The 13,438-nt window shown below is 37.8% G+C and overlaps 1 protein-coding gene across 1 annotated transcript in view; it reads right to left on the bottom strand.

Moving 5' to 3' along the window:
- The window catches only part of gbe1a (glucan (1,4-alpha-), branching enzyme 1a), a 230,990-nt gene extending 230,159 nt beyond the window's left edge, over positions 1–831 (bottom strand). Inside the window, exon 1 of the mRNA XM_036595341.1 lies at positions 175–831. Coding sequence (XP_036451234.1) covers positions 175–269 — 95 coding nt within the window. The 5' untranslated portion in view covers positions 270–831. The remainder of the gene's footprint in view (positions 1–174) is intronic.
- Between the last annotated feature and the right edge of the window lie 12,607 nt (positions 832–13,438).

Genomic DNA, 13,438 nt, shown 5'->3' with positions numbered 1-13,438 from the left:
TTCAGTAATGTATAAATTATATTATATAATGCACTAAAAAGTCATCTATTTCAGAATCCCTCTAACACAGTGAAGGACAAACACTAATCTCCTATGAAATGTTTCATACACCCGGTTGAACAGTTCTTAACAAACATCACATTTACTCTATGTAGAAGTAAACCAAAGCTTTACCTTCTCTGAATGTCTCCTTCATGTGATTTTATGTAGGGGTCCAGCTGGAGAAATTTGTTGAGGTCAGGAGGAGAGTTGTTTAGGCTGTGCTCCATCACAGTTGTCTGTTTTAAAAACTTTGTGAGGTTTGAGGTGAGGATGGAGGAAAGGAAAGTTGGTTGAACACAGGGGAGTGACTCTGGTGCAAAGTTAAGAAGGGGAGGGGAGTGGAGGGAGTAGAAGGGAGTAGGCGTTTCCCTGGGCTTTGCAAACAAACCTGACCAATGCAGGCTGCAGCTCAAATCCCTCCAACCGCCTTACAAAGACCCTCTTTGATACTAACCCAACTGTGTTATAGAACATTTGGCAGAGAACGACAGAACCAGAGGTGGAAAAAAGAACACAAACTCCTTACTCAAGCAAGTTTTTGCATTCTTTTTGGTTTAAAACTAAAAGCAGTTGTATGCACCACTACTCAAATTACATGTGTTGAAAATAAGTTCACACATCCTGTACAGAGAACACACTTCTGCACATTTTAATGCACAATTACTGTTTATTTGCTGAATGTAACACCTTTGGAAAAGTGGCTTGTTTTTCCAATATGTTAAACTCAGCAAAAAATAAAAATGCTGCACTACAATTTGCAGAAAAATGGAATAGTTAAGTTTGTTCCCCATAGTTAACTTATTAGAAAATCAACAAAACATGTCATTTGACTGAGGGTGTTTAAACTTTTGCATATGACTGCATATTGTGTGGAAGTGCAAACTGCCAGTTCCTTGTGAAGTAGAGAAATTGGTATATAAATCTATAAAGAGATTTTTTGCCTTTCTGTGCATGACAATGAGAAAAGTACAAGAAATATATGTAGATTATAAATAAATCTGAAATGAGTTGATTTCAGATAAATAAGTAGAATAATTACACTAAGTAGATTATATATCCAAATGTCACCAAGGTTTGAAGAAAATTAGAAAGTGAATCATCACTTTTATTACTGATTGTGGACTTTCTTGGCTGACTTTACGTTCCAAACTCACTAGCTGTGTCCCAATTCAGGGTCTGCATCCTTCGGAGGCTGCATTTGACGGGTGATTGCATCACAGTGGCGTGACTAGGCTGTCCCATTTCGAAGGCTCCTTCATACGCGGCTGAGAAATGTGTCCTTTTCTCTGGCAACCACCTGTTGGATCCCTTGCCAGCCAACATATCCTGTGGTTCATTGTGTGCCAGTGAGGATTTGAGAACATGGCAGCATCAGCAGAAGAGAGTTTACTGAAGAGTAAACTTTTAAATGTAAGTATTGGGTTTAAACCAAGTGGAATAGATGACATCAATGTGGTCTGAAGTAAAACTTATGCTAATGTTTCGTTTCGTTTTAGGGAGCAAGGAGTAGATAGAGGGAAGCATCTCCAGCTCTAATAAATGAAAAAATAACAAGACAGAGTGGCGGTTTTGTGATGCAACAGTAAGGGCGGGAACAGCGATTCTGTGATGTACACAGGAAATCCGCCGTAGAGCAGACTGTCTCATTTCTGTTTACCCTTTGCGGGTCTACGCAGCCCCTGAATTGGGACACACCTACTGCAAACTGACAGTCGTAACCATGGAGACTTGGTGGGAGGACCCTGCTGCAGCATTGTGACTTTCCATTGACTGAATGGGCTGTAGGTTTACATTAAACCTCATTCACACACTTTGGAACAGAGTAAAACAACTACATGCGGTTTCCTGATGAAAAATGGTGCTTCACAGGTCTCCTGGGCTAAACTTCACCCTCCTCACACTGGTAGTATCGTGTGATTGGGTGGAATTGGAGAAGACTAAATTGGGGAGGATATTGGGGAAAAAAAGGTTATCTAGATTTTCAAATCACTGTTCTGTCTCATCTTTTTACTCTGGGAATGAAGTTCTAGTGCAGCCAATTTCCACTCTTGGTTATTGTAATAGTGTTAACAAACCACATTTGGTGACAGTGAAGTTAAGAATATAGGGACTTTTTTGCATTGTAGCATCACACACCTGCATAATAAAGTACATGGGTTCAAAAGGTTAAACAGGGGTCCACTTTATCTTACAAAACAGAGTTTAATAAGTAAACTGAGGTTATTTTTTTGCCTCACCTCATCCTACATGTGTGGCATGAGCTGTAGACTACCAAGAGCTCAACAACAGGTCCACCGCTTGCACAAACATTATACAAAGACTTCCTGTGACATGTACTTGGATATGGCATAGCCTACGGAAACCATGCCAGAAATGCAGACAACGACAAGCAAAAGGCTTTTATATATTTATATACTTCTGCCTTAACACTTTAACCAATCTCCTGCAAAAGTGAGGAGAGAGACCTTGCTTTCACCTCTCGCTCGCTCATGATTTATAGTTGTATTGCAGAAGCGCTGGAAGGAAAACATGGTCTGCAGAGACGGGCTTCTGAGCTTTTATAGACATGTGTATTATGGCTGGCGGTCCCTTATGTGATGCCCAGAGGGCTGACACCATGCCTGTGAAGTGCTTCGGCCTCATTCTCCAGAGACATTGCCATGAATTTGATGCGGTTATGTTTCACGTCGAGCCAGAACAAAATTTATAGACAAAAACACCTCCATTCAATACATATCCATTCCACTTTAAATAAGACAGTGTCTGCTAAAGTGTAATATGGGCAATAAATGCAGGCAGATGTCCTTTGTGGGTGGAAGGAAGCAGCCTTGCATGATCATACATTCAGCAGAACTGTGCTTTATTCAGTTTGTGTTGGCAGGGCAGTGAGCAGTGGTGGGATGAATTCTCTCTAGGAAAAACATGGATAAGGAGAACAGAGCATAAATCAAAACTACCACCCATCACTTCCCCTATGCAGTCATGGTTTAAAGGACTCATATCATGGAAAACTGAGTTTTGTAAAGGTTCATATAATGGAAAACCGTATTTTCCTCACTGTCTTTCTGAATAAAAGAGTTTGAAATCATATAGTCAATAGATAGAAAGTGAGTTACAAAGAAGTTTTGAATTCACTGTTTTTATGACAGGCGGCACAGTGGTGCTGTCGCTTCACAGCAAGAAGGGCCTGGGTTTGGTTCCCCGGCCGAGTCCTTTCTGTGTGGAGTTTGCATGTTCTCCCCATGTCTGTGTGGGTTTCCTCCGGGTACTCCGGTTTCCTCTTACAGGCCAAAGACATGCAGTCAGGCCAACTAGACATGCTAAATTGCCCCTAGGTGTGAGTGTGAATGTGTATGTCTGTGTGTCTGCTCTTTGATGGACTGTCAAGGGTGTGTCCTGCCTTCTGCCCAATGACAGCACCCAGAAGGATGAGCGGTTTAGAAAATGTGTGTGTGTGTGTGAGTTTCTATGATGTCGTGAAAACCAACAAATTTACAGACACATATATTTTTACCCTACAGCAGTTTACTGAAGTCATATGGAGTATTTTAGAGCATTCTGCATGAGGCATAACACATAAAAGCCAATCTGAACAAAGTTACTTTACACTTATCATTCTTAAAATTTCTCAAACCTTCCGTGGTTACACTGTAACAGTGTTAGAGTGGTTTGGTGTAAAATACTTCATGCTAGAGAAGCCAACTGAGTTTACTGAGTCAGAATTGTCCACAGAGGCAGTGATAGAAACCAGATGTCTGAAGAGTTTATTGCCTCTGAAGCTCCCTCACAGAAAAGTTATTACTTAAAGTGGTCACACATACATTGCTTGAGGCCTGACAGTGTTTTATGACACTCTTCATAAAAGATATTTGGCCTAAAATGTCTTTTTTTGAACGATTTATGTTGGAGAGATGCATGCAGGACACCGTAAGGCAAAATAGTCACCCAATGAAAACCTACTTTTTCAGATAAGCGACTATTTTACCACTATCAAGATTACATGTGCAATTCAGAAGGCATGTTTAGGTTCACTGGTGGTTTTGGATAATAAATAAAGCAGTTAAATTTGTGTTGCAATTATTGTGACCCCTGGTTCCTATCACCACCATTATAAAGAAATCTGAGTAAGTTCATTTCTCTACAATGAACCATTTTACATCCAACCACTCTGAGTGAGTTTGTTTACATCACAACTATTAAATTAGGTAGAAAAAGTGAAAAATCATTGGAATTTCCCCTTAAAAGCACAAAATCAAAACAGTCCCTATTAATTCTAAGGGATAAGGATGGCATGGACATTTATTCCATTTATAACATTGTTATGACAAGCTTAAAAGGCAGATACATAGTTAAAAGATGAAAACAAAGTAGTTCACGGTGCTTTGATATGAAACGCACTGGAGAAACTTACCAGCTTGATTGAACCACAGATTTCTCATCTTTGTTGAAACAATGGGCTGCAAGAGCTTGTATTTCTAAAAAAAAAAACACTTCTGAGTTGGTAAATTCATGTACAGTGCACTTTTCCACATCAACCTACTCTGGGCTGGGTTTCCTAAAGCATCTTTAAAGCACAGAGATCACTTTAAACACTCTCTCTGCCAGTTAAGATGATCTTAATTCTATAAAGCTTTGGGAAAACAGGCTGTGAATGACTTTGTGTATATCTCAACAAGCAGATTTTGCAGAATCTTTGGGAAAATCAATGGAATTCCCCTTTAAGAAAACCATATATCAGTTCTTTGAAAGATCTGATGTTCTCAAACTAAAGTGATCATTTTCATAAATATTTTATTTTATCTAAATGTCAGTGGTACACAGTACAAAAATCCTGTATGTGAGTGAGAGCAGAGATATCTTTGGCAAAATATTACTTGGGGAAAAGCAGAAGTCCTCTATCTATGTTTTTATAAGAGTTAAAGTACAGAACTACTTTAAAATGTTTTGCCTTATAAACATGGTTTTGTGAATATGGACATAAGCTGTTTATAAATATTCAAGTGTTGCTTTTTAAATATGTTCTTCAAATTTGTTATGAAGTCTCTATGCAGGCAGCCTTCTGCATTTACAGATATCTATCTATTCAGCTTGCAGCAGTTTAGCCCCACCAGTTCACACTTATAGTATTTTAGCCTGTGCTGCTTTCTGAATGAGGCAAAATATAGCTAACCAGTCAAAAGAGAGCTCATTTACATATATTTTACATATATCTTGAAGGCACTGTAACAAAAGCAGCTTGTTTAATTTTAAGGGATAAAGAGAGTTTGGAAAAAGGTCAAGTAAAATTTAATTATGATGGTTTTTAGTACATAAAACCACACAAATGTTATACATGGATCTCAGGAGAACAAAAACAAAATGAAATGAAAAATGTGGGATATGGGCATTTAATTTTGACATTTTGAGTCATCTGCCTTATTGGCAGTTGTCCTTCTGGATGCTGGCTAGATGTACGAGCAGCGTAAGGCGATAGAGCGAGAGAGAGAGAGAGAGAGTGAGAGAGAGAGAGAGAGAGAGAGAGGAAAAAGGAGGGAAAACGGATATATTGCTTCCCTTTTGTCATATATCTCCAGCATCTATTCAATAAATCTTACTGCCTCTCCCAGTTCAATGCAACTGACAGTTACAAAATGAGCCTATATATATTGTGACGCCATGACTCTATCTCATTTTGCCTGCAGCTATAATAACGTTTCTTCATTTTGTCTTCAGGAAGTAAGTAAGGGAGAAGATATACTGTATTGTACACACTGCCACGGAGTGAATGTTACAGCCTGGTGTCAAAAGGCTTGAATAAGAGAACGCTACAGAGAATGCTACAGGTTTCAGCAGAGCCACTGGGGCATCCTCAGGCTGTACTGTAGATGTACAGTAATGTAGCTTCTGTAAATTCGCAAAACAGTCTTAATATCTTTCTTCTAGATGAGCAAAAGCATCAGTACTTAAGTTTATTTTAGAAGAACCAGCTTTTTACCCAAAGTCATGTCAAGTTTTAGATCCTTAACTCTTCCACAATCCTACAAAAATAAAGGTGCCAAAAAGTGATGTCATAGAAGAACCACTTTTAGTTCCTTAAAGAACCTTTCAATGGATGGGATGCTAAGCACCTCATGAATTTGATTTATATGTGTGTCTCCCTCTCTCTCTCTGAATCACTCGCTCATTGAGTCATGGAGCCATTCGTTCAACGATTTACAGAGTCACTCACTCACTGAGTCACTTTCTTACTCACATTTAACAGTTTGAAAAATCTCCACAAGGGGGCACCAGTAGCTTTTGATGCTTCATAAGAACAATGACACTGTGTGTGTATGTTTGTAAATGAGTTGTGAATGTGAAGAACCTCTTACGTTCAAAGGACCTCCACATAATGTAAAGATTCTATACCGAATCTTTTTTTTTGGACAAACTGTATGTCTAAGCCAAGAATGTTATTTAGAAATCTTTATTTTTATGATTGAACAGTGAGTCCCTCATGAGATATGCTATGAACACTTCTTCTCACATTTTATTATTTTTCACTCATACCTTATTGAAACAAGTGGAGAGGTTCTATGTAAAGAACAGACTCTAAACTTTCAATTGAAAACACAATTACTGTATGTTTGAATGTACAAAAGGAGATATCATTTCAGTTTGACTATTGACTAAGCTATTGTCGTGTGTACAGGCTTGTTTTTTGGAATCTTTTACATTTTTGCCTTGTTTTTTTTTATTTTGTGACATTGAGGGCGAATGGAAAAAAGTAAAAATTGCTGTCAAGTTAAAATTTAAATGAATTATAACTTAAGGCAGTTAAAATAATTAATTGTTCATCATTGTTTGATCCTAATTAAAGTATTATGCCCCATTTAAAAGCATTTTGTTATGACAGTATGAATAGACAAAATAAGCTTCATTGTGTGAACACATAGTTCACATGAACTTGAATATGAAAATGGAATTTCCAGTTTTCATCTTCAGCGTCCAGTGAGAGCCACAGTGGCTGCATGTTCCAAACAATGAGAGAACACATCGTATAGATACAGTCAATAGAGTAGTCAGACAAAGATGCAGAAGGTATTGCTTTAAGAGCTGTTTCAAAGCTGTATTTGAACTAGAGGGTTACATTCACAGATTCTGTCATAGCAATTTACAATGCATGAGAAGCTGGGTTTCAGACTGCACCATGGTTGTCGCTAGCCCGGTTTTAGGGTTTAGCCCCCTCCAATGTTAATTAGCCCCCCTTCCCAAATAAATCTACATTACTAGTTCAAATCACTCTCTCACTCTCTCACTCATCATATAAGCCACTTATCCTCCTGGGTCACTGGAGGTGCTGGAGCCTATCCCAGGTCACCAGTCCATCACAGGGCAGGTACTTCAAGTCTTCTATAGCTCATTCTCATTCATTCTTCATTATTCGATCATGCCATCACGTGTCTAAGTTCACAATGTACTGTGATAGCGGGGCATGCCCTGGGGGAGGTGCTGCTTCTGCTGTGCAGTCAGACAGAGGTCTGCTACCAGATTTATGCAATGTGAAAAGGAGAAACCCTGGCTTGGCCAATCATATCAGACCTCTTAAGTTGTAAGCCAATCATTTCAGACCTGGGTGAGGGACTCTAGCTTTACTCACTCGACATCAGTTGGCAATCGCTAAAGCCAAGATTTTGGTTAAAAGATTGTTAAGATAGGCATAAGAAACTGAGAAACTGATAAAATATGTTTGTTACCATGACCATGATTCCTACATGCCTACAGAGCAAAATCACACTCTTTCTGATTGCACCATCTAAGACTGAACTGATCTATTATGGGTATTTTAATCATATATTTAGGACACTGCAGCTTATCTAAGCGAGAGGAGATAGCATTCCTTGACTTCAGTACCTTTGCTTGGCCTGTGCTTGTTGTAAGTAAATATACACTGTATATAGTATTTAAGCCCAAATAGCCCATTTTTACACATTTTCTGGCTGTTTCAAAAGTTCTGTTTAAAAGTTCATTATCAACAAGAACAGACATTTGGGGGCCATTACAAAAAAAAAAAATTCTCCTGGGGGACCCTGCCCTGGACCCCTCTAGTACAGGCCTAGACATTTTCCAAGGGAATAGGGAAATGCATTATTGCATTTAGTGTGTATATATTAAGGGTGCAGTGATGAACTTCACAATTAGATTCTTTATCGTGGGTGCCCAATCTGACTTATTTGTGAAAATATTAATGGAAGAAAAATTATGATTCATGTTGTCGCATAGCTTTGTAATGAACATGCTGGAGTGAGCTGTTGATCATCACATCATCACAGTTTTGCATCACAATACCACAATTTCATGATGCATGGTTACACCCCTAGTAAATATGTTAATAATGTATTACAAGAATGTAACAAAGTTAAGATTGACTAATACAAATACTTTACTATGTTACCACCTTTGTAATTAAATTAATTATTATAAATAGTATAATAAACTGACAGTAATAACTCTAGGCAAAGGGTTCAATTTAAAGCTTATTATTGTTATTAGTCATAAGTAGTCATAGTATTGTTATTAGTCATAAGACTTATTATCCAGTTACTATCAACTATTTGATACTATGAAGCTTATATATAAGTTACATATGCAAAAGTGTGAGCGCCCTTGGTCAAACTGTATGCTTTGTTGATTTTTTAAGTGAAAATAAGTTGGCATTGCATTTTTCTGCAAATGTCAGTGCACAAGTTCTATTTTTTTTGCTGAACTTAACATACTGGAAACATAAGAATAAAAACATGCAAAACTTTTGCACATTTCTCCCCTGATATGCTAAATTTAACAAATAGGATTAAGAGTAATTGTGCATTAAAATGTGTGCTCTCTGTGTGTAAACCGTGTGTTCCCTGTAGAGGATGTGATCATCATTTTCAATTAGAAAATCACTGTCAATCATTTGACTAGGATTCCCAACATTTTTGCATACAACAGTATGTGGTAAGGAGAACGAGGTACTGAGGAAGCGCACATAAAGACTTTTGGGATTAGAGGGTTTTAAATGGTTAAACTACGTCTTGTGCTCATCTAAGCACAAGAAATGAGACACATAGATAAAGATAAGTCCTGCCCTCCACCAGTGTAATCTCTACATAATATCCACATAATAATCTTGACTTGAAGGGGTGAGACTAGCGAGACTGTATTTCTGAACTATTTTTATGAGACAGTGAAGAGTGAGTTATAATGTAAAGAATATGCACACAAAGCAGCTGAAAGAAATCCAGCATGTTTTTCCCTGGTGAGATGCAGCAGTGGGGAAGAAGACAGCAGTGTATTGAATTCCCTGAGTAAGCCTGCAGTGAGGCAGTATGAAAGGGCCCTAGATCTGCTGCCTGGACTGTTATGGGCTGTGAGCTGTTATCAAAAGGCCAGTTTGGAGCTGCTGGCTGACCTCAAGTGCCGCGTCCGTGCCGAATGCACTGCATCCTCCCTGGAGAGGCATGAAACGAGTCTTACCCCTCACATACGCTAACACAGTCCCTATACCGACAGATACACAACACACTCCCTGAGAGAAAGGCTGGCTGTTTTCTAAACACTTGAGAAGACTGAATATTACTGAATGTTATTGAACATTAATGTTCATGCAGGTCTATATATGTAAGTTGTTTAAAGTCATTTATTAGTCAACTCTTGTTTTGGCATGGAAAAATACCATGTAATTTAAACAAATGTAAACATAAATGCAACTAGAATTTCTTTTTTTTCTCAAAAAAAGCCAACATCTTGATGCCCCAGCCATCACGTGGATTTGTTACGTGTAATACTGGGCTGATAGGTTTCAGTTTGGTAAAAATAACATTGTCATTTGTGAAATCATTGCTTATTATCTAAATTGTATATATATATTTGCAATATTAGTGTTTTCCTGTGCACATAAACACATATTTATTTTTTATTATTACAGTTTGAGAAGAGTAATTAGTATTGTATAAAAAACTATTTTTTTAAGTAACTGGCCTGATACTGTTAATTACACAGTGAAGTTTACAAATTTTGATGACATTTGCTGAGTTTACTCGTTAAACATAGTTCTGCCAATTTTCTGGTGACAAAATAATGAAATTTTCACTTAAAAGCACACACACCACCAGTAAAGAAAAAGTTTGATACCACGGTTCAAAAGTATAATATCAATGTTTTCAATAATATGAAAACACTTTGGTTGCATGTTATTATTCTCAGTGTATACAGTAATTCTAATATGCAAATCCTGCACAACTTAGCTTTCGAAAACGCAGTAGGACAAAAGGAAGCTGTAAATGAAGGACATTTTAGATGTGTTCAGAACGATGAGGAGACCAAAATGACTGAATTAAGCTATAATAAAATTAACATCCAGAATTTATCATATTTCAGATTAAATCTCAAGCTAGATAACTTGACAAAAGATGAAAACAGATCATCTAAAATGCACACAGAAATATTGAAATCACTGAAAATTGAATTACACATAAAAAAGCATGTTAATGTAAACAGAAAATCTGGCAACCCTGCATGATGGGGCAAAAAAAAAACAGCAAGTGCAAACAGCACAGTTGTTCTGGTTGCCATAACACCCCTGCATGCCTAAAATCTCTACAGCTTTTCAACTGGTAAGTACAGTTTCACTATAGCAGCTGTTTTTAGATTGTTCTATGCAGTTTCACTACCATGGCTGTTCCATGCTTTGAGCTAAGATTGGTGGGGAATTGCCCCCTTCTTTAGTTTTTAAGGAGGCCAACAATTAAAATGTCCCATGTAGTCGGTCACTGTGCAACCTCCATGTAGTCGAGCGCCTAGAATGCTTCACCTCATAGCCATTTTTGACATCTATGTGAGATCTTCTGATCAGCCCATAAATTTAATGAAATACATATGCTCGGTAAATGAACTCCTTCTGCGTAATCCTGCTCTCATTATCTCCCATATTAAAATGACGCTTGTGCATGCAAGGATTTCCATATGCATGAGTCGCTAAACAGCAGAGGGCCGCTAATTCCTCGCAGCCGTTCCTGACTGGATCTTATGACCAGTGCGCTCTCTCTCTAAGCGGTATGCAAATACACGCGGTCATGCTAATGGGATCTTGTTTGAGCTGGGTGCTGAAGCAGGAGGCAGCAGTAAATCATGCCCGCTGCTTAAGCCCCAATGTAGGCCCCGTTTTGCTGTCTTCGACAGACGGATGTGTGTTTCTCGCACATCCTGCTGATGGAGACAAAGCATTTCCTCAATAATGCTGAGGCCCGTTTTGATCCTGTGCCACGGCAGCCTTGGCCCTGAGGCGGTCTAACATAATAAGATTGCCAATATCTACAGAAGCTCACCAACATCACTGATCTTTAGCAGGCATCAGCCAGCAGGCTCTGTTAATGCTGAGCAAATCTTTAAGCTGGAGGAGGCAAAGGCCTTAGAATAACCCAAGTAAGCTGTAATAAAAGGCACAATTGGTTCATTTTAGACTTTTCTGGTAACAACCGAGCAGGTTCACTTAATCTGAGCCAAACTACATTACCAATGCACGGCCATTCAAAGATTTGGAACCACTTGTTGTATTATGACGCGGTTAGGAATAAAGGTACAGTGCAGGTACGTTTTTCATTCAGCGATGTAACTGTACCCTCAAAAGGTACAACAGTGGTTTTAAAGTCCAATTGTGTACCTTAAAGAAGTTTTCCAGGTGAAAAGTACGTATTTGTACCTTTTCATAACCTAATGTTTTAAAGCAGAACAATTGGAGACGAGACGGGGTGTGTGGAGTCAGTACCTTTAGTCCCTGACTAAAGGTACTGAGATCACCCCAGTGACAGTTTCATACATTTCTTTCTGAGAGTGTAGTTGTAATTTTATGAGATATGCAGTACTGTGCAGAGGTCTAAGATTACCCTTCATTTCTTTTATTTTCAGTTTTTAGTGTGTCCACACTTTTGTTACAGCTTCCATTCTTTTTGTGATGCTTTCAGTTTTTCAAAAGAAATCTGCAGTGACATTTTTCCACACCTCCAAAGTTCCGTCTTGGAAGTTGGTTGCAGTTTTTCTTCTTGAAATCCAAGTAATTTTAAACACATTCAGTGATTTTGAGTTCAGGACACTGGGGTGGTCAGTCCATTTTTCTGAGGGTGCCAGTAGTTTCTTTATTTAATCTGCAATTTCTTTCTTTTTTTCTCTATTTCCTTTTCTCAGTGAGGCTTCTTGACAGCTACACATCCTTTCAGACTCATAGTGTTTAGTTGTCTTCTCCTTCTACCTGTGGATTTTCTCAGATCTGAAGCAAGAGTGGAGCTTCATTTTCTCCCCTCTCTCAAAGATGAAAGTGCTGTTTATCTAATGGTGACAGTTTTCAGGGTCCCCGGGTCTTGCATGGCTGTTAGGATTCCCAATTTTTATCAATATCTTTTACAACTTATTTGAACTCTAGTTTTGTTTTCCTTTGACTTTATCCTTCCTAATGCAAGTGGATTATCTTATGTCTAATTTCCTCAGAAACAAGACACAAGAACATATTATTAAAGGGGAAATCCACTGATTTCTTTTTTCACTTTATTATTACATATGTATAATTTAAAAAACACAACAAGGCAGTCATTGATAAATGTTTCATAGTGCACAGTGTGAGATCATTGTATTAAATAATGTATGGGCTTGGTGAGAATTCCATGTAGGGTACTATAAACCTTTAAACATAAGAGACTGGGGGGGGATCTATCTGGGCATATATATTACTATTCAAAAACTGATTACTGCACACTCAGAAGTAGTAAATAAAATGGCTAGAAAACAGATAGTTAGACAATGTTTTTTTTTGCACTATAAACATTATGGCCCCTTGTTCTTATCACTACCATTATCTAGGAATCAAGTTCAGTAACTTTCTACAATGCATCATTTCACATCAAAAGACTCTAAATGACATGTCAACAACCGAATTATGAAGCAATTTACCAAAAAAATGCTCCTAATGCCAAAATTTTACTTTTTGGTAACAAAAAGAACTTAATAAATGATAAAAAAAAAAATATATATATATATTGTAATTATTTGTTTGTGGTAATTTTGAGAACACTTTACTAGGACCCTGCTACACTGACATGCCCATGGCATAAACAGTGTCACATTATCATTCCCATCATTACCAATAACTGTTGTAAACAAAATCATTGTATTTGATGTCATGACAGAATATTGTCACGTCCTAGTTTGCTGTATACACTAGTTAACCATCAAGACATTATGGCTGGACATATTATCTGTTATGGCAATTACTGGTAATGATAACTTGACACTGTAATATTACTGGCCAAAATCTGCCATGACAACTCATCTGCTGTGACATGTTAATGGCATGGTAATGTCAAAGTTACATAGCATTGAAGTGTTAAAATATTCAAGTTATCTGCCT

The sequence above is a fragment of the Colossoma macropomum genome, unplaced genomic scaffold (assembly GCF_904425465.1).
Source record: "Colossoma macropomum unplaced genomic scaffold, Colossoma_macropomum, whole genome shotgun sequence".
In the NCBI taxonomy this organism is placed as follows: Eukaryota; Metazoa; Chordata; class Actinopteri; order Characiformes; family Serrasalmidae; genus Colossoma; species Colossoma macropomum.
The sequence above is the reverse complement of the archived record's forward strand: the minus strand, read 5'-3'. Positions and strand labels throughout refer to the sequence as shown.